The 22,177-nt window shown below is 43.4% G+C and overlaps 1 protein-coding gene and 1 long non-coding RNA gene across 2 annotated transcripts in view; one reads left to right on the forward strand and one right to left on the reverse strand.

Moving 5' to 3' along the window:
• XPO4 (exportin 4) overlaps positions 1–11,920 on the reverse strand; it is a 129,998-nt gene extending 118,078 nt beyond the window's left edge. Inside the window, 1 exon segment of the mRNA XM_007059121.4 lies at positions 11,767–11,920. Coding sequence (XP_007059183.2) covers positions 11,767–11,844 — 78 coding nt within the window. The 5' untranslated portion in view covers positions 11,845–11,920.
• Positions 11,921–16,805: 4,885 nt separating this feature from the next.
• Positions 16,806–22,177, forward strand: part of LOC114019347 — a 45,155-nt gene continuing 39,783 nt past the window's right edge. Inside the window, exon 1 of the long non-coding RNA XR_005224081.1 lies at positions 16,806–21,544. This is a non-coding gene — a long non-coding RNA (uncharacterized LOC114019347). The remainder of the gene's footprint in view (positions 21,545–22,177) is intronic.

Consider the following 22,177-nt stretch of genomic DNA (forward strand, 5'->3'; position numbering starts at 1 on the left):
ACATTCAACAGCTCCCCTTGACGCAAGTTTCCAGCTGTTCATCATTCTAGAAAATCAGAACACTTATTTAGGTACTGAAAATCAGAACACTTATTTAGGATTTAGACACCCACTTTAAAAAAAAAAAATCTTGGCCAGTTTAATATTAAACCTCTTCACCAGACTTTTTTTTTTTTTTTTTTTTGGGTACCCAGAGAAAATTGTTGTAATTTGAGCATTAGGATAGCTCCAAAATAGCAACTATTGTCTCCTCTCACTTCAACACATTCTCCCCGATGTACAATTCATTGTAGTCAAGTTACCAAACACCTGTTATTAATCCCACTTAAAAAAGCCTAGCAAAATAAAGGCTTTATAATTAAGCCTCTCTATCTCCCTTGGGAAGAATTTGTTTGTTTGTAGACATAGTGATCAATGTATCTTTAGCTGTTTATTCAGTCATCACAGTAAAAGCTGGACCAGTAGATTCTGTAGCTGGCTGATACATTTCCTTGACAATGATGCAAAGCTATTTTGTAATACAGGAAGCTACCAAAAGGGAACATGACAGAGCTTGAAGGAGAAGCAAAGAAGAGGCAGTCAAGGATGACATTGGCAGAGCAGAAGGTGGGAGTCATTGGGGGATGTCTACTGAAAGTGAGGGAAAATGGAAGACCCACCAAATAAGACAGTGAAGAAATAACTTAAGAGGTAAGGAAAAAGTAATGAGTAAACAGTGCCATAAAAGCCAACAGATGACAGATTTAAAGACAAAGGACCATCACTCGCGTGAAAAGCCACCGAGAATGAGAATGGATTTGGCTAAGGCTATGTCTACATTACAGCTTATGTTAGCAAAACTTATGTCACTGGGGGGAGGGGTGAATATTCCACACACCCCTCTGAGCAACATAAGTTACACTGACATAAGCGCTCACGTGCACAGTGCTATGTTGGCAGGAGAGCTTCTCCTTACAATGTAGCTCATGCTGCTTGCAGAGTTGTGGGTTTTTATTCCGACAGGAGAGCTCTTACTTGATTTCTCAAGGTACCTCATATTACAGGGATAATTTTGCCAACCCGCTCCAGCAAACTCCTCAGCTAATCAATACAGCTGCACCTAACACTGAGCATGCCGGAGTGCATGCTGACAAATACTGGAATTCAATCCTGTAGAACTCAAAAGAGTGACACATTTTTAGTCCTTACTTAACTCCACTTATTATAGATTAATAGATTTTTAAGACCCCAGAAGGTATCATTAGATGATCTCATCTGACCTCTTGCATAACAGAGGCCAAAGAATTTAATCCAGTTACTTCTGTTCTGAGCCTAATAACATGTGTTTGACAAAAGCATACCTTTCAGAAAGGCATCCAGTCTTGATTTGAAGACTTCAAAGAATAGGGAGTCCACCACTTCCTTAGGTAGTTCAACCTTTGCACCACCCTTACTGAACCATTTCAAGCGGCTATTGCCATCTCTGCGGGGCAGAGTTAAGGTTGCATTACATGGTTAGCGTGTACCTTAACTTTGTAATTTCTGGGTTTCAGAGGCATAGGTTTAGTCATTCTTCACATTCTGGAAGGACATAGGCAGCACTGAGCCATCTTAACTCTGTGTTAAGTTTACAGGGTGTTAAATTATTTAAAAATATATACTAGAAAGAAATTCTCTCAGCATCCATACGTACTACAGCTCAGTTCTCCCCATCCACTGCTTCTGGCTCCTTGGCAACCACTACCCCAGGCACAAAAAGATAGTAATGGCAGGTTGGTCCCTTCCCTGCCCCTGCATTAGCTCCTCATCTCTAGTCTGTATCTGTCCAGATCAGCTCAATGCTCCCTCCCCAGCCCTCCAACCCACAGAAGGGAGGCATCAGTTGGTTTTGTCTCCCTGACACAGTACAGGCCAACAAGCTGTCCCTACACTCTACAAATGTCCCTACTCCCTACACTCAACAAGCTGTCCCTACACTCTACAAATACACCCTCAGTGCAATCTACCTGATTGGACTCAGATAGATTGCACTGAGGGTGTATTTGTAGAAAGTGCTGAACTTCCACAGCTTCCAAAAGGAGCTTGACTGTGGTCCTAGACACCAAGCAGAAAGGCAGGCTGAGAACACTAATATGCACAGCAAACAAATCACCTAAGCCATAGGCGCTGGAGCACCCAGGGAAAAAAAATAGTGGGTGCTCAATACCTACCAGCAGCCCCATTGATCAGCTCCTCCCCCTCCTCTCCAGCGCTTCCCAGCCACCAGTGATCAGCTATTCAGCTGTGTGCAGGAGGCGCTGGAGGAGAGGGAGAGGAGCTGGGGCAGAACAGAGCAGGAAGAGGCAGGGCGGAGGCAGAGTGAGGGCTGGGGAGGGAGTGGAACAGGGCAGGGCAGGATGAGGCAGGGTGGAGGCTTGGGGGAAGGGGTGGAGTGAGGGCGGGGCCTGGGGCAGAGCGGGGGTCGAGCATGCCCCAGGAACTCAGTGCCTCTGACCTGAACAGAAGATTTGAACTCGTTGTGCTTGGGCTCTAGGGACAGCGATTGTTCCCTTAAACCACTGAGTAAATTGCTCAGTGTGTGTCACTCCAAACAGCACACACACGCTTACTGTCTCTAAGAAGAGGTACTAAAGCTTTTGTAATGCGATAGCTTTTGAAATATTTCTAAACTGTACTACCCAATAACTGATCGCAATGGCAGTCCATACTATAAATTTCATGAAGGACAGAGTCGTAGACTTCCCCTAGAAATACTGTTAGTAGCAAGAACCTTAAAATGTTTTGAACAGCTCTTGCTAAGAAGGGAATGTATCAGGAACCACTAGACAAAATGACTCAGTTTCTTGCTTTTCCTCCATCACATAGTACCGTTGTTCAAGGAAAGGTTGAGGAGCAGGAGTCATGATTTAATTATCCTAACTGCTCACAAGAGTTTTTCCATCTTCCCTCCATTTAATTAATGCTATTTTTTCTTGACAATACCTCTAAATAAAACTGCATAACGTATGTGGATTTTAGAACACTTTTAAACAGCTTTGTCTCAGGGCAAAACTTTCAAAAGGAGCTGCTGTAGAATCCAAGTAAAAAGCAAGTAATGTGCACAACACATTCTCAAGAAGCTGCCAAAGGTAGAACTTGAACTCACAGTGCACGTATGCTGCTCAAGTTCAATGACTATAGCATGTCACTTTGAGTCCCCATTTACTTTAATGTCAGGCTGCCCGCAAACCTCCTGGCGTGCAACAGAGTCCTACTTGTACTGCACATCATTATTTCATTCTCTTTGGTGCATCAGTTTGAGTCAATCCATGCCGGAGTTCCCAACTTTACCCTCAATAATTTCTGAACTATTGCTTCTCCAGAGGGACGGTGCGTGCCGTGCCCTAGCTGAGATAAATCCTGAGTAGGCGATATAAATTCCAGGAGGATTAGAAGAATAGTTTGAGCCCCAAGCGTGTGCAAAAAAGCATCATAAGAACCAAAGGAATCTAATAGGATTTTTAGAAGGGCTTTATTTGGAGAACATCTTGCTCAAATAATCCCAAATTTGGTTCACTTATCCTACCCAGGACCCCCTCCCCCACCATACGGCAGAACAATTTTCAAGACAACCTGAGTCAGCATCTGGATTTTAGGCCATTTAGAAAAGTCATCTACTCACTGAACAGTTTTCAGAGTGGTAGTCGTGTTAGTCTGTATCAGCAGAAACAACAAGGAGTCCTTGTGGCACCTTAGAGACTAACAAATTTATTTGGGCAATTTCGTGGGCTAAAACCCACTTCATCAGATTGATGAAGTGGGTTTTAGCTCACGGAAGCTTATGCTCAAATAAATTTGTTAGTCTCTAAAGTGCCACAAGGACTCCTCGCTGTTTTCACTGAACAGTGAATCTGAACCTCAACTATAGCAAAGCTGTTCTTCCACTGTTATGAACTGCCATGTACAAGCAGTCCCCATTCTCCCACACGAGAATCAGATTTATGTTCCATCCCAAGTGACCCAGAATATGTATTGCTTCTCAGATCCTCATGGACAATTAACGAAGTTAGAGCTTGATCAATGTTAATTAATGATCAGCACTCAAGCACCACATGGGCTAGGAGGGGGAGATCCAGAAAACAACATAAGCATTTACATGGGGAGGCCTGTACCATCTGGAAGGGAAGGAGGAGGATCAGGGTCAATTCAGTTCATCAAGCTTTTGGTGTATGCTAGTTATGTAGTCTTTTAATCGTATAAGTTGTTACATAAATTTAAACTGTATCCTAAAAAGCATCATAGAATTTTAGCTTTTGAACTCTTTAGAACAGGGAATGTCTTCCTACATACTCATACAGCACCTAGCACAATGGGGTCTTTGGGTATTACCACAATATAAATAATAAAAACTGTGCATACTTTATATGATGAAAATATTTCAGAACATATCTTTTGCATACAATGGACACAAAATAAAAGTTTCAGTGAACACTGATCCTAAATTCTCTTCAGCCTTCTGAATTTTCAAGCTGTAGTCATGTTTAAGTACTGATACTACACCTTATACCAAAGACTGATGAGCTTCCATGCTATACCCCTTGAACAAGGACACTGTTTAAAAGGACCACCGGAACAGAGTTTATTGAAAGGTACTACAAATAAGAGCAGCCAGATTTATTTTAATATGTAGGGAGAGAAAGAGGAACTTAGCAAGAGAAAAGACTGGGATCTCATCAATTTTTTATGGGCTGCAGGTCAGTGTTTGCAGGAGTTCAGGAGGAGCTTTTAAGTAATGCAGATGCCTAATTAATACTCTTAGTACACCTTATGTTACTTTACAACAAACCAAAGAAAATAAAGGAAATTCCCACTGAAAAAAAACTTTGTTAACTTAAAGTAACAATAAATATCAAGGAGTCCTTGTGGCACCTTAGAGACTAACAAATTTATTTGGGCATATAGCTGACAAAAACTTATGCCCAAATAAATTTGTTAGTTTCTAAGGTACCACAAGGATTCCTTGTTGTTTTTGCAGATACAGACTAACACGCTACCCCACTGAAATAAATATCAAGAATGCTAATTTTAAAAAAACCAAACATTTAAAAAGTAGAGATTAAGGTAATCTACTAAACTATTTGAATTTCTTTACAGTTTATACATTCTCTCAAGAAAGATCTAAAAGTATAAAAATTAACAAACTTATCAGAATGTCTAAACCCCACCCTGCAAGAAACACAGCATTTAAATATGAACATAAGAATGGCCATACTGGGTCAGATCAAAGGTCCATTTAGCTCTATCTTCCGACTGTGGCCAATGCCAGGTGTCCCAGAGGGAATGAACGGAACAGGTAATCATCAAATGATCCATCCCGTCGCCCACTCTCAGCTTCTGACAAACAGAGGCTAGGGACACCATCCTTACCCATCCTGGATAATAGCCACTGATGGACCTATCCTCCATGAATTTATCTAGTTCTCTCTTGAATCCTGCTATAGTCTTGGCCTTCACAACATGCTCTGGCAAGGAGTTCCACAGGTTGATTGCGCGTTGTGTGAATACTTCCTTTTATTTGTTTTAAACGTGCTGCCTATTAATTTCATTTGGTGACCCCTAGTTCTTGTGTTATGAGGAGTAAATAATACTTTCTTATTTATTTTCTCCATACCAGTCATGATTTTATAGACCTCTTTCATATCCCCCCTTAGTCATCTCTTTTCCAAGCTGAAAAGTTCCAGTTTTACTAATCTCTCCTCACATGGAAGCTGTTCTATACCCTTGATCATTTTTATTGCCCTTTTCTGAACCTTTTCCAATATGTCTTTTTTGAGATGGGGCAACCACATCTTCATGCAGTATTCAAGATGTGGATATACCATGGATTTATATAGAGGCAATATGATATTTTCTGTCTTATTATCTATCCCTTTTCCTAATGATTCCCAACTTTCTGTTAGCTTTTTTGACTGCTGCTGCACATGGCGTGGATGTTTTCAGGTAACTATTCACAATGACTCCAAGATCTCTTTCTTGAGTGGTAACAGCTAAATTAGCCCCCATCATTTTATATGTATAGTTGGGATGATGTTTTCTAATGTGCATTACTTTGCATTTATCAACACTGAATTTCATCTGCCATTTTGTTGCCCAGTCACCCAGTTTTGTGAGATCCCTTTGTAACTCTTCGCAGTCTGCTTTGGACTTCAATATCTTGAGTAGTTTCGTATCATCTGCAGGTTTTGTCCCCTCACTGTTTACCCCTTTTTCCAGATCATTTATGAATGTGTTGAATAGGACTGATCCCAGTACAGATCCTTGGGGGACACCACTATTTACCTCTCTCCATTCTCAAAACTGACCATTTATTTCTATCCTTTGTTTCCCAACTTTTAACCAGTTATTCATCCATTAGAGGACCCTCCCTCTTATCGTATGACAGCTTACTTTGCTTACGAGCCGTTGGTGAGGGACCTTGTCAAAGGCTTTTTGAAAATCTAACTACAATCTATCCACTGGATCACCCTTGTCCATATGCTTGTTGACCCCCCCAAAAGAATTCTAGTAAGTCATGGTCATCTATGTGTCTGATAATTCTGTTCTTTACGATAATTTCAACCAGTTTGCCTGGTACTGAAATTAGGCTTACCAGCCTGTAATTGCCAGAATCGCCTCTGGAGCCTTTTTTAAAAATTAGTGTCACGTTAGCTATCCTACAGTCATCTGGTACAAAAGCTGGTTTAAATGATGTTACATACCACAGTTAGTAGTTTTGCAATTTCAAATTTGAGTTCCTTCAGAACTCTTGGGTGAATGCCATCTGGTCCTGGTGACTTATTACTGTTTAGTTTATCAATTTGTTCCAAAGCCTCCTCTAATGACATCTCAATCTGGGGCAGTTCCTCAGATTTGTCACCTAAAAAGAATGGCTCACGTTTGGGAATCTCCCTTACATCCTCAGGCATGAAGACCGATGCGGAGAAACTAAATGAATTCTTTGCAATGGCCTTATCGTCCTTGAGTGCTCCTTTAGCATTTCGATTGTCCAGTGGCAATCCCCACTGGTTGTTTCGCAGGCTTCCTGCTTCTGATTTACTTTAAAAAAATTTTGCTATTACTTTTTGAGTCTTTGGCTAGCTGTTCTTCAAATTCTTTTTTGGCCTTCCTAAATATATTTTTACACTTCACTTACCAAAATTTATGCTCCTTTCTATTTTCCTCAATAGGATTTAACTTCCACTTTTTAAAGGATAAAGTCAAAAGATATTTAAAATACTAATTTCAGCACATAAATCTCCCATTATGAATACCTGAATCTCTTTGATATCCATATCACCCCCCTTCTAATCCATATAAAATACAGCTGCTAAGACCATCTTCCTTGGTCAACAGTGAACACATCACAACACTCTTCTAAATCTCTCCATTGCCACCTGCCCAACCACCACCCCCAATTACGAGGCAGAAAAGTTCAACCTTCTTGCCCTCACCTACAAGGTTGTTCATAACTCTCTGCTTGCCCATTCATCTCTTATAGCAGGGTCCCACCTGCTTATCTCCTCTAATAATGCCAGTTTCACCTCCTGTTCATTAGCTTCTCACACAAACATTTCAGTACTTTTTCTTCCTACTTTTTCTTCCCGCTCCATCATGGCTCTCCACTTGTTTCTTCCACGTGTGTGAAGGTGTGGATGTGGATAATCAGTTCACACAGGCTCCCGCCCTCATTCATGATTCCCTTTATACACAAATGACTTGAAAAATTTACCTCACTGACCATGACTGTCCTGGTGAGACACAAACTGCGCTTCCACAATTTCTGGGATTCCTTTCATCATGCTGTCCCTGGGCCCAGCTTTGGGATCCTATCTTTCATAGCTTTCAACTCAGAGTTGTCTGAACAATCTGAATTCTCCCCTCCAACAACTAAAATACCCTCTGGTTACCGGAGAGGGAAAGGAGCATTAGAGAGAGTCTCCTGGCTGCTGTGATGGTGGTCTCTGCTAATTTACCCCTCTCTCCAACCTCCAAATCCCCCATAAATAGCTTTAGCGCCTGCCTCTACGTCTGCTACCCTAGCCTTCTGCAGCAGAGTAAAATGGCCCTGATTCTTGTCAGTTTAAATCTTTTCCACAATGTTTCCAGTAACAGTAGTGAAAACAGATAAATGTCTGATCAGTTTTCATTCTACTACATCTTGAAAATGCCGAGTAGCAGCAGAGGTACTAAAGCTGTATATTCAAGAGCAAATGTATTGCCCATTTTTCTGTATCTGTGTAAGCACTACCATAACCAGGGCTCACATATTTTTACCACCACTTTAATGAAAGCTTCATATGAAAGTGCCTCAGCCGGTCTACACTAACATTTACACTACTACTAGCAAAGGGAAACTACACGATACTGACAATCAGATACAACATTTGCTAGTGTAAATTCAGTTAAACATTTGGAAGGTTATATTCTACCAACATGCAACTAGACACTTGTTTTTAAGCTGCAAAAGTTAATGGTTCTCACCTAAAAAAAAGCCTCCTAATCATCTCTCTCCCCTGCCCCAGTCCGGCCTGTAACATCTAATATAACAACAATACACTATCATTAAATTGCCCTTATAAAAATGAGTCCTTCTACCACCATAATCAGATATGCTCAAAAAAGGCAGTCTAAGATTGGTAGTTGAATGTCTAATATTACTCATGAGTTTCACAAGCATGTGTATGAGATGTAATGTAATTCAAATCTTCATATACATTACCTCAATTTACTGCTATTTGCATACTTCTAATTGTTATATTTTATCTATAATTGTTAGTATTTATTTTTTGTAATGTTTCCTATTAAGGATTTGTTTACAATTGGAAATTTACCAAAATAACTACTCCAGAAGAGTTATTCTGGAACAACTTCCCCATGTGGAGAGTCAGTCTGGAATAAGAGTGTCCTAAAATAAGTCCATGTGGACACACTTACTCCACGCTAGGAGTGCCCACATGGGGAGTTGTTTTGGAATTATTATTCCAGAATAGCTATTTTGATACATTTCCAAAGACAAGAGCTTTGTCTGGCAATTTTAATTAAATTTGCAGCTTTTTTTGGTGGGGAAATACACGTTTAATTTTTTTAGTCCATGATGCTGCAGTTTTACAGATGAGTAATTCAAAGGGATTACTCACATGCATAAAGATGTGAGTTTATGGCATTAGATTCTAAGGGTTTAACTTCAAAGGAACACTCAGGAAAATTAATCCAAAATTAACTAAAGGTGTGAATTTAAAACAGATTTGTTTAACCACATTCAATCCCTGTGTGGACTCTCTTATTCAAAATTAAAGTGGTCTTAATTCAGGTTAGTTTAATTTACAAGAGATTAGATTATTAACTACTTACTGTATTTGGGTTAGAGACAGTCTCAGTATGTGCACAATACCTCATACTATGCAGCCTCTGGGCACTACTTTAGTATAAATATTAAATATTTCAGCCAGATTCCTAACTAAATTGTGTTCAGCTCCACTGAATTCCCACCAAATTATCAAAGTCTTTCAAATTATCAATCAGGTCAGAATTTTAACGACAATCAGAAAATAACACTGTGAAGGAAAATCTTCACAGATAAGCATTATTAAAATAGGTTTATGTTTCAAACTATTGTATGTACAACTTTTCATACAGAAGAAAAAATTAAAAGGCACTTAGTTTTATATGATGTTTAAATGTTTAACACTTAATGACTCTTATATGCATTTATTTGTGTTTTAGAAAAAAATAGTTACGTTTCTCCATATACAGAAATTATCTCCTCCGTATACTCAATACAGTAACTCCTCACTTAATGTTGTAGTTATGTTCCTGAAAAATGCAACTTTAAGTGAAACAATGTTAAACAAATCCAGTTTTCCCGTAAGATTTAATGTAAATCCGGGGGGTTAGGTTCCAAGGAAATTTCGGAGGGGCAGACAAAAGGCATTATATACTGTACTGTGGTTGGGAAGTGCCCCTGGCTTACCCCACACAGGCACAGCCCGCTGCAGGCAAGGACGCTAGGAAGCACCTTCTCTTACCCGGAGAAGAACAGATGCTGACTTTGCTGGGGGATGCTCCAGGCTCACCTCTTCCCATTCCCATTCCCATTCCCACTCCACTCCACGCGCTCCTCTTCCCACCCCCCACTCCACCTCCTCTCCAGAGCACACCGCATCCCCTCTCCTTCCCTGCCCCCAGAAAGTCCTAAGCACCGCCAAACAGCTGTTTGGCAGGCTTAAGACTTTCTGGGAGGGAGGGGGAGGAGTAGAGACGCAGCGCTTCCCCGCTCTTCACCCCCCCTCCCAAAAAGTTCTCAGCGCTGGGAGGGAGGCGGAGAAGAGGAACTTTTGCAATGCTCCCTTATAAAGTCACTGCTCTTCCACAAAATCTTACATGCAGTGTACAGAGCAGGCAGCCAAACGACGTTATAAGGGAGATTGCACAACTTTAAACGAGCATGTTCCCTAACTGAGCAGCGACATAACTTTGAAACAACGTTAAGCTGGAGGATGTTAAGTGAGGAGTTACTGTATTATACAACATTCACTTCCAAAATCCAAAGCAATTTTCAATTAAGTGATGGTGAAAATCAGACCACCACAAATAAAGTCAGTTAAATAACTTCATAGTTCTAATCCAACTTTGTTTCATAAATATTTAATAATCCTATGAGGATTTTTACCCTTCACGAACTCCACATTAATTGAAGTAACAAAAACAACTCTGAAAATACAAAAAAAAACCAAACCTGCAACTCAGACAACAGCTCACAAAATGTTTTATGCTGAGTTTTTTATACAATCCTTCGCTATATAAATATCAAAATACTAATTACTAGCTTTGTTGTAGTGCTGCAGGTACTTTAAGTGGAGTACTTTTGTTTGTTCATGACAAAGCTCTTGACTCCTTGAGTGTATTTCACAACACAGAGTCACACTCATAAGGTCTTATGTTCCATACATCTCACACACAATACCTTTATGCAGCTTTTATAACCACAGAACACATTACAAACTGTTCAGGGACCACTTCACCCACTACTGAAATCAGCCACCTCTCATATGACATGTTTGCAATTTACCCCTGGTGTTTCGCGGTTCCCATTACTGCAAGGAGGGAAACCTGGAACAGGCAGTTATAGCTATGTTTTATGTAACCCACACAATAGTTTCTGCAAGAGCGAGAGAGGAGATAGGTGGGGGAGCAGGGATTTCTCTGCTGGTTTCCAGTGGAGTGGCGGTGACACTGATGGTGACAGGAGGGCAGTTTGTGGGGATGGGGGGGCAAGTACTGGGGAACCAACAAAGGAGGGGGAAAGGGCAACAAGGGACCAGGAGAGTGCTGAATGATAGAGTTGATAGAGATGGGTTAGAGCACATGGGAATAAAGACATGTAAGCCTCCCCGCCTCTAGTGAGACTTTACAGAGTGGCAGGCTCCTGGGTGGGGAGGGTTGTGCTCTGAAGGGGCCAGAAGGGAAAACAGGAGCCAAGGGAAGCTAAAAGGGTTAGAGGGGCAACTACCTAAAAGGACAAAGGTCCTGAAGGGACGGCGGCAGACTAGCCACAGTAATACAAGCGAGGCAGGGGAAAGTATTCCGGAGAACTATGCATGGAAACTGCTATGGGGGGCACAGAAGCATCGGGGGATAGCTCTGAAGAGGGGAGACGGGAGGGGGCCCGTGCAGGGCACTGCGGGGGCTATGCAGGCGGCAAGATGGGTCCGCGGGCACGGCGCTGCCTGCCCCCTCCTCCCCGGCCCGGGGGGGGGGGGGGGCCCTCACCATGAGCACTTTGGCCGCGTTCTCCAGCTGGGCGATCACCTCAGGAGCCCCCCCCGCAGCCACGGCCGCCGCCATCATGGTCTCTCTTCAATGACGCGCCATGCGGGGCATTCTGGGACGAAGCGGTCGCACAGCCAATCCCCCGGTCCGGCGGGGAAGCGCCCGGACCGAGAGTACCGGCGCCGACCTGGAGCAGCGTGACCGGCCGGAGCAGCAGGGGGGATAGGCGGAAGCACCGGGCGTGACTGCAGCAAGAGCCACCCCTCCGCGCTCTCCCCCGGGGCGGGCCCAGGGCACGCGGCCACAGACGGGGCGGGACTAATCCAGGCCCAATACAGAGTTCGCCTGAGGCAGCAACGCCCAGAGCAAGAGGGGTCGCATCGCCTCGGGAGCTCGGCTGCGGTTTCTGATTAACTTCGCTGGAGGCCCGCTGCAGCTCCCCTCTGACACCTGCTACACCGCGGGGGCGCTTACATGGTGAGCAGATGCGGCTCCCTGCACGCGCAGCCCTCAGCCTGCTGGAACGGGCGGGGGAGACTCGGCTTCCTGCACGCGCAGCCCTCAGCCTGCTGGAACGGGCGGGGGAGACTCGGCTTCCTGCACGCGCAGCCCTCAGCCTGCTGGAACGGGCGGGGGAGACTCGGCTTCCTGCACGCGCACCCCTCAGCCTGCTGGAACGGGCGGGGGAGACTCGGCTTCCTGCACGCGCACCCCTCAGCCTGCTGGAACGGGCTGGGGAGACTCGGCTTCCTGCACGCGCACCCCTCAGCCTGCTGGAACGGGCGGGGGAGACTCGGCTTCCTGCACGCGCACCCCTCAGCCTGCTGGAACGGGCGGGGGAGACTCGGCTTCCTGCACGCGCACCCCTCAGCTTGCTGGAACGGGCGGGGGAGACTCGGCTTCCTGCACGCGCACCCCTCAGCTTGCTGGAACGGGCGGGGGAGACTCGGCTTCCTGCACGCGCACCCCTCAGCTTGCTGGAACGGGCGGGGGAGACTCGGCTTCCTGCATGTGCAAACCCTACCTTGGTCCGACCCGAGGGGGCTGTTAATTTGGCTCCCCTGACACACCCAATTGGGGTGGGGAGCTCAATTTTCCACACTTTTCAGCTACCGCTCTCCTCCTCCTCCTCCCCCTCAACAGTAAACTCAGCTTCCCCCCACACGGTCCAGCCGGCAGCCTGGCTTCCTCCTCCTGCTGGCCAGCGGGGCAGGAGTCCTCAACAGGCGGCCCACAAACAAGTGGGGGAGTTTGACCATCCTCCCGCATTGCTAAATGGGGGAAGTCCCAGCTACATAGAGAAGGGGTCCCAGGGTGGTCCTGGAATGGAAAAGGGCGAGAACCTCTGCAATAGGAAACTTGGGGTTCAGCTCTGTTCCATGCCTCCGACAGTGAGACATCAGCTCCCTAGTTACCTCAGCAGGGCCTTAGAATCAGAGCAGATTAGGGTTGGAAGAGACCTCAGGAGGTCATTTAGTCCAACCCCCTGCTCAAAGCAGGACCAACCCCAACTAAATCATCCCAGCCAAGGCTTTGTCAAGCCGGGCCTTTAAAAACCTCCAAGGATGGAGATTCCACCACCTCCCTTGGTAACCCATTCCAGTGCTTCACCACCCTCCTAGTGAAATAGTGTTTCCTAATATCCAATCTAGACCTCCCCCACTGCAACTTGAGACCATTGCTCCTTGTTCTGTCATCTGCCACCACTGAAAACAGCCTAGATCCATCCTCTTGGTACTTCAAGTTGAATAATACACTAATAATAAAATATTAGCGCATGTAAACTTCATTTCACATTTTCAGTGAAGCAAAGTGTCCCCAAACATTTTTGTGGTATGGACCACTTCCCCTCTCACCTCAGTTACATTCAGATTTAGAATCATATCATCCATATGGCAGCTACAGTGAGTGGGTGCACAGAAAAAAAAAAACACTACTTAAACATTAAAATGTATATTTAATGGGATACGTCTGGTTGGTTTCTTGAACTCAGTTCTGAGATACTGGGGGAGATCATGCTCAGTTTCCATCTCAAGCCAAAACCTGTTCACAATTTGGACCTGTATTTTGTGTTAAGCACTGAAAATCCACTCTTGCATAGGTACATTGAGGTGAAAGCCAATACAGCTTTCAAAGCTTGATCTACAAATGTTTGATGTTTTCCCTTAGCTGCAGCCAGAACTCTTTCAGGGCCAGTTGTTGAATGTGGTCTTCAACATTTTGTTGCAAGAGATCATCATCTGTTTAAAAAAAAAATGGAAAGAATTGAGTGAAAGGAGCGAAAGAATTGCTAATTCTCTCAGCTGCTCTTTCCAAAGAAAGGAGTGTTCTTGACTACATTTCCCCCCTACTTAGAGTGGAAAGCATTCATTGGCCTCAGAGAGGAAATCATCCGAAATGAGACGCATCAATATTCTCTTCATTTATTCAACAGGTCTACAGGGTTTTCTTGAACGCTCACAGAATGCCCTTGCAAACTCAAACTAGGTTCATTCATTAGAGTGAAAGTATTGGATGAGTAGATCAGTAGTCCAAGGTAAAAGAGGTAATCAAAGCATGTGAGCACACAAATGAGTGATTTGACAAAATACATTTCAGAATGATGTCCAGAGAGAGTGTTAGCATTTTCCCTCATGAAAGCCAGTGACCTTCAACATGAAGGAGAAGCTGGCAGTGTTGACTGCTAAGCAAAAGTTAGGGAATTAATGAGCTGATATAGGGTCATAGAAGAATCAGGCTATATTTTTGCACTGATGTTTATGCATAGTGATATTCATATAAGAATCATATTTAAAACAATGTTACATTACATGGATTCAAGAAAGTTGATATGGGAGGTATCATTCCAAACTTGATCATGATGGGGAACTGTTAATTTTGGCTCCCATCTGGAAGACTAGCAGTACCAAGCTGAAAAGAATGAGTGGATGGGTGCAGGAACAACTGATTTTGAGGGGAGAAACTCAGTGAAACACTGGTATTAGCAAAGGTGTGAGAGAATGCCTAGACCCTTAAACAGGACAAGGAGACTTCACTATAATGGGTGTGCAGAGAAGTCCAATCCAAAGAGCATTCAGGATAAATGACAATTTGGATCTACACCGAAAGAGGTTAGCACAGGAACACTAAGGCTAAGGAGTCATCAAAAGAAGTTACTCTAAGTGCTGATTTCAGTTGTACTACAATAAAGATCTGTTCAGTTTCCCAAGTAAATGTTTCTGTACTTGTATTATTCTGCCCATTTAGAGTGCAACATCAGCTTTGATAAAGTTAACTATCTTCACTGAGAACTTCCATAAGAGTTCTCTATTGTGTTGGCATTTTAATAGCGACGGCTTCTTGGTGTATTCAACAGTCATGGGGGCAGCAGAATAGTACATGTAACCAGACCACTATGCCTCCCACTGACTGCTCATGCATCATGCATGAAGAACCTGATACTATTTTGTTATTTAAGATCACTCCCCTTCACATATCCATTCAATATTTGAGAACATTTACTTTTTACTTGTGTAGATTGGGAGATTGACAAAAAGAAAATCATGCACTTTGCCATCAGATGCATATCTCACATAGATGGAAAGGTTTACAGTGGAAAGCAAATCAATGTTTAGTCAAGCTGTATTACAATTAAATGACTACCCCAAACTTGAGGGAGCATGTTATTTCATATTTTCAGCAATGTTGGAGAGTCTTGTTAAATCTCTATTGTCTAACAATGTTAATACGTCCCACTGTTTGCTAGTCTTGACATCAGATGCCACTGATGCCGCTTCTGTTATTAGATTAAAAAAGAAACTCTTCCCTATAATGATATTTCTCTCCTTTTGTGATGTAGAGACTCTCAAGATGAGATGTCTTCAAAGCTTTTGAACACTGGCTGCACTTTTGTTTCTGGCTATGTTGCTCTGTAAACTTGTGCAGGAAAAAAATCACATGCTTGTTTTTCAAGTAAGAATGTTTGGTCTCAAATTAACTGGAGGGATTGGGGTGAGGTTTTCAGTGTCCAACACTTCACAGCAAATAACTTTGGCGTGATATTCATCTAGATATAGTCCACATATGGCCCATCTGCACGTATTTGCCTTCCTACTTTCTGACAGTCCTTCTCTTAGTTCCATTTTTCTTCCACAGCTGAAGACACTTCTGTCACAGTTCAGGGCAACTGCATCTGTATTTCCCTTCATTGGTCTAGCAAGGGCACTCTCAGACTTCCGGCTGTCACCACGTCTCACTCCCTTCTGACCAGGGTATTTCCAGGCTGCACAGTTCTCTGCTTTCACTATTATTTCCATCGCAGACAGGCTACCCAAGCAAACCTACTTGCTTTCTCTTCAGAGATGATTAACAGGTGTAATTGCCAAGTATCAGGGGGTAGCTGTGTTAGTCTGTATCCACAAAATAACAAGGAGTCCGGTGGCACCTTAAAGACTAACCGATTATTTGGGCATAAGCTTTCGTGGGTAAAAAAACACTTCTTCAGATGCATGGAGTGAAAATACAGATGCAGGCATTATTATACTGACACATGAAGAGAAGGGAGTTACCTCACAAGTGGAGAACCAGTGCTGACAGGGCCAATGTGATCAGGGTGGATGTAGTCCACTCCCAATAATAGATGAGGAGGTGTCAATTCCAGGAGAGGCAAAGCTGCTTTTGTAATGAGCCAGCCACTCCCAGTCCCTATTCAGGCCCAAATTAATGGTGTTAAATTTGCAAATGAATTTTAGTTCTGCAGTTTCTCTTTGAAGTCTGTTTCTGAAGTTTTTTTGTTCAAGTGTAGCTACTTTTAAATCTGTTATAGAATGTCCAGAAAGATTGAAGTGTTCTCCTACCAGAAGTGTTACCATTTCTGATGTCCGATTTGTGTCCATTTATTCTTTTACGTAGGGACTGACTGGTTTGGCCAATGTACATGGCAGAGGGGCATTGCATTGCACGAAAGCTTATGCCCAAATAAATCTGTTAGTCTTTAAGGTACCACCAGACTCCTTGTTATTTTTAGGTATAATTGCTACAGTATATGTTACCAAACAGTTCTTTCTATATTAGCCTATTTTATTCTTAAGGGAAAAGCATTACAGAAAAAACACATTAAAATCAACAAAGGAACCTTCTCATAAGCTTACTGGAATTCCCTAACATGGGCTTTGGCAGGAGCAGTCCTCCAAATTCCAACCCAAGGGCATTCCTCATGGTTGCAAGTTCATCACAGCTTCAGCTCCAAATGCACACCTAGCCTTATGGGGCCTCAATAGGTGCAGGCTTTCCAATCCTACCTTCCATGGACCAGGGGTTCTGTCCGTTTGCTGGATGAGGAATAAGGCCCTGAGCCAGTTTAAAATCAGGCCATTTATCCAAAAATCCTTTCTTTGTCTGTTGGTCCCCAGAGAATCCAGTTTGAACTAGTATATGTGAACCTCTCCAGGGGCAAGGCTTCAAAGAGCTGATAGAGGAAGTACAGTAACATTCCCCTCCTATTAAAGATGGTGCATACAGTGCCACAATAACACACACACAATTGAATTTTTAATACAATGTACCCCAAAGCCATTAACCCTAAATGTGGATTAATTTAATTCAATAAGGTCTATCTTAATTCCCTAAGGTTTGTTTGGGATATTATGAGATATTGTCAGTCCGTCACAACATTGTCACAGCTAATACTAGGCTCTGTCTTGGTTGGTTCTTTCTCCTTGGCACTTTGGCTCAAGCTGCCAGACTGTGACCAACAATTCAGGATAAGACACAAAATTATGAATGAGCTTCTACAAATTGGAGGCCTCCTATTTGTACAGGCAGTAGGAAACAGCAGGGAGAAAGAGTGGCTCCTAAAAGTGCTCTTGAGGAAGGTAATAAAAGGAGTGGTTGAGCACAGGAGAAGATGAGCCAGGTAACAGAAACTCAACAGGAAAATTACACACTGGGATGGGGGAGTAATAAAGGCAGCTGCAGGGATGGGAGGGCAGTGGAGAATGAGAGTGGAGACAGGTCACTTCTAGTAAACTTTCTATCGCAGACTGTTTCCACGCCTACCTCCCGATAGCTACCCAGCCAGTCCCTGATGCTTTGCTATTAGTATCCCAAGCGTAGTCATTTCCCTTCCCTGCTCCTGGTGAGTACCCACTAACTCCCCTCCTTGGCTTAGCTTCTCCTATTTACCTAACGCTGGGGCTCTTTTAGGAGCCTCCCCCCATATAAATAGGGGGCTGCAGTTAGGGTGACCAGACAGCAAGTGTGAAAAATCAGAACGGGGTGGGGGGGTAATAGGAGCTTATATAAGAAAAAGCCCCAAATACTGGAACTGTCCCTATAAAATCAGGACATCTGGTCACCCTAGCTGCAGTCCCCAGGCAAGCATTTTGGCCTCCTCACCTAGCCAGGGTTCCTGCTCTGGCCTTATTGTTTCCCCCTCCCACTTCCCAGCTCCTTCTTCCTCCAGCCTAACTTTCCCTGAAATACCTTCTAGTTCACTGGTAGTGGCTTCCTCAGTACCTCTCTTCTTGAATGCCTCATCATGCAGCTCCCTCTGCAGTGTCTGTGCCTGCAGTCCTTTAGTAGCAATGGCTTCAGGATGGCAGCTCCAGTGGTAGCTGATCCTATCCCAGCAGCCTGGCACCAGTCACCCCATGAAGCAGCTCCCTCTGACAGCAGCAGCAGCAGTTCCTAGGTCAGCGGAGGAGGCGCTGAGGCGGCAGCAGATCCCTTTATTGAACAACACAATTTCTTCAGGCATCCTGACAGGAGATGGGTGCAGGCCAACACATTAGATGGCTGCCCAGTTCCTCTATTTCTCTAGGAAGAAGAGCCTCTGTCAATGTCAGGGGGAGGGATAGCTCGGTGGTTTGAGCATTGGCCTGCTAAACCCAGGGTTGTGAGTTCAATCCTTGAGGGGGCCATTTGGGATCTGGGGCAAAAATTGGGGATTGGTGCTGCTTTGATTTGAGCAGGGGGTTAGACTAGATGACCTCCTGAGGTCCCTTCCAACCCTGATAGTCTATGATTCTATGAATGTGCCAATATACAGGAGGGGTGGCTGAGAGGGACCAGGGAATGCTCACTGAGTGGCAGTTAAACTGCCATAGCTCTGTTTCTCAGTGAAAGGGGGGATGTGCTAAGACCCATCCTTATCTCAGAAAAATCTGTGGAGGGGGGAATTCAGGAGCATGTTGTTGAGCATGTACAGTTTTCTAAGGCAGGCTGAGTCTTCAGACATAACAAGATTGCGGTGTCTATTGCAGTAATATTCAACTTGAGGAGCTTGAGCCATAGGTGATTTCTCTTAGGCAATCCTGTGGCTCTTTTCTCATGTATGAGAAAGGCATCACAGAGCATCCTGATGTAGATGCAGGGGTAGATGCAGATTTCTCCAGAAGAAAAAAAGTCAGTGTAAAACACTGGTGGACAGAGCACAGAGACAGAGGTGGAGAGAAGTAATGTGGCTAGAACTAGACTTCTGGAATCTCATGACAGACTTCTAATCCCAGCTCTCTCACTGGGCCATAAATAATAAATTCTTATTTTATGTTTTTATTCAGCTGTTTTGATTATTTACCTTGTTACTTTATGGTAAGCTTGCCACCTTCATTCTTGTATTCTAAATATGTTCATTTTTTTGTCCCTCTGCATTACCAATGGGCTCTGATCTAGCGTGGGCTTGTATGTGTTGGCAGAGGGAGCTTGAAGGAAGCACATCGTCATCATCACTAGGTTTAGACATTTTGACCTTCAATCTTATCTTTAGGATTTGCAGCTGGTTAACTAGTACAGACTGCTTATAGAGAAATTTATCAGCAATAGCTTTCAGTAAGTATTTGGACAACATGCTCTTGGTTTCGCCTCACATAACATTTCTATTGACTGCAAAGTGAATTCTGGGGTATTCCAAAAAGTTTTGCTAATATGCTACACAATAGGCTGGTGAGTTATGACTGACAAGTTTGAATGACATATTTTTAAAAATCCTTTTGTACAGTAGTTTGCTTTCCTCTCAAACTTGCACAATGCCAACCAGAATTTCCAAAAACTTCCCTCAGAAGAACACAAAAGCTAAAATGATAGGGTTGTAACCTGGAAGGTTCTTTCACCAACCCAGAAAAAGTATTAATGAAACTTAATGTTTTAATTAGCCCTGTTGGTACAGGGAGGAGATGTGAAGCATTGGAAGATCATGTCTCCTTAGCACCCCAGGAGTAGGTCTGATGTGAGCTAAGAGCACTCTGAGCAGCTGCTCACTGGTGGTTCTCTCACTGACAGCTTGATACACTGTAGGGTATCTCTGGATTGCTTCACTGAGACTCAACACAACTATTAGCAATAGCACCATCTGGTGAGATCCAGTAATGTGATACATTTATATTCTTGATTCAACTTCTACTTTCTGCAGTTCTAACTTGAGGGTGTTTTCTGTTTACAAAATAAATCTCTGAGGCTAACTGATCTCTGGAGCAGAAGGCAGAAATGATTAAGGCAAAGGAGCTCTGAGGCTGAGGAGTTTATTAGCCAGAATGTGTGTCACAGTTCTGGGGTAACTGCACCACTGACCCCTTCATAGCCCCTTTGAAGGCAGCCCCACCTACATCTCAGGCCTCTAGTCATCACCTTGGGTTGAGAATTCACATATTTCCCCCCCAGGCTGGGGATTTAGGCTGCAATTATTCCTGTGCTTCACTGTGATAACCTTAGCAAATTTGAGGTTACCTAAGCACTTGCAGCCCTTTTATCTCCCAGAGACAATGACCGAGTTTACTAGTGACCAGCCAGTCTTCACAAATCACAGTACATTTATTTAGGACAAAATCATTACAGACAAAACATATAATAAAACAATAAACCGTCTACATGCACATTAAGCTTGCCATGTTTTCAAGAATTCCCATGCATCTGGGGTGGACAAGGGAGGGAGTAATATCACACACACGCACACAAAGCTATTATACTGCATTAGACTCAGTAGATCTGTACACAAGTTTGTCAATTCTTTGTTCCAGCGTGAGTCTGTCCTGAATTAGTTTGGACTGCCCCTTTCCAATTCTCCATTCTTTGTCCGCTGGGCCTCTTGAGTATATGGTCAGACTGAGTATATGCAAATTCCTGCCCCAGTGGGGTGGTCCTTCCCAAACCTGTTTACCTGTACAGAGTTTTGCAATAATTACCTTGCAGCGATTTTAATTCCTGCAAGAAGCTCTGTAACTCTCCCCCATGGAGCCAGAATACAATCCCTGGCTCACAAAGATACATATAACATTTTTAAATAGATACAAGAGTCTCAGAGATATTTGTTTGTAATACGTATCACAGCTCAACATAACAGTCTTTGAAGTTTCCTTACTTCCCAGACCTCCCATCTATCACTCACAGTGGTTATTACCAAACTGGCAGGAAGCACACTGAAGGCTGGTGTATTGACTCACTCTTCACAGTTGTATAGATCACTCAGTGATTTTCACAGTGGCATTGACATCTTTGAGAACTGGTGCCAAGTGTTTAGATTTTGTGTGTATGTGTGAACAGTCAGTTTGTCCCCCCTCAGCTTATCCTGCAGTATTTTTTCCCCATTATTTGGTGGGGACCTACTCCGTTGCTTTTCTTCCTTTCTAATTATTGTTTGTCAATATAGCACTGGTGAAAGTTGTCGGAATTACACACCTAGAGTCTGAAGTTGCCTATCTCTTTGCAGACCAGCTACTAATAAGCTAGCAATAGCTTAATAAATACTTCCCTTTAGTCTGTGACAAGGCCCATGGATAAGGGTTACCTGTGCTCACAGGAAGGAAAGGTGAGTGACTGTGTGATCCTGGGTGTTCTTCCTGAGAATTTATTTTTAAATATTTGCTATTTGGTGCAACATTGTCCAGTTTAAAGGCTAAAAATATAATGAGCCTCAGGGATAAGTCATATCTGGTAGGAATGAATTAGCAATGTTGGGAGGGGTGAAATCCCAGAAGCAGAGTAATCATCTTCACCTTCCGTTCTGTTTTGTGGCAGAGTTTTTGACAAGGAGATCCCAAGAGCTTCTCACTGATAGCAACAAAACAAGCTTCCAAGTTAATCAGCTCTAACCCTGACTTGACAGGACCCTTCTAGGAGTGACAGGACAGTTCAGTCTCCATGGTCCATTTAATCCTTGACCCTCTGCAGACACTGCCAATAAACTTGTCATTTATTGCTAGCTGTAGTGCTGTTCTTTATTTAAAACACATATCCACTGGGACCTACCCTGAGATCACCATCTCATTTCACATGGACCACTAGACATCACATTCATAGATTCCAAGGCTGGAAAGGACCACTGGATCATCTAGGCTGACCTTCTATATAACACAGGCCATAGAACTTCCACAAAATAATTTCTAGCCCATATCTTTTAGAAAAACATCCAGTATTGATTTTAAAATTGCCAGTGATGGAG

This window comes from Chelonia mydas, chromosome 1 (genome assembly GCF_015237465.2).
Source record: "Chelonia mydas isolate rCheMyd1 chromosome 1, rCheMyd1.pri.v2, whole genome shotgun sequence".
NCBI classification, from domain to species: Eukaryota; Metazoa; Chordata; order Testudines; family Cheloniidae; genus Chelonia; species Chelonia mydas.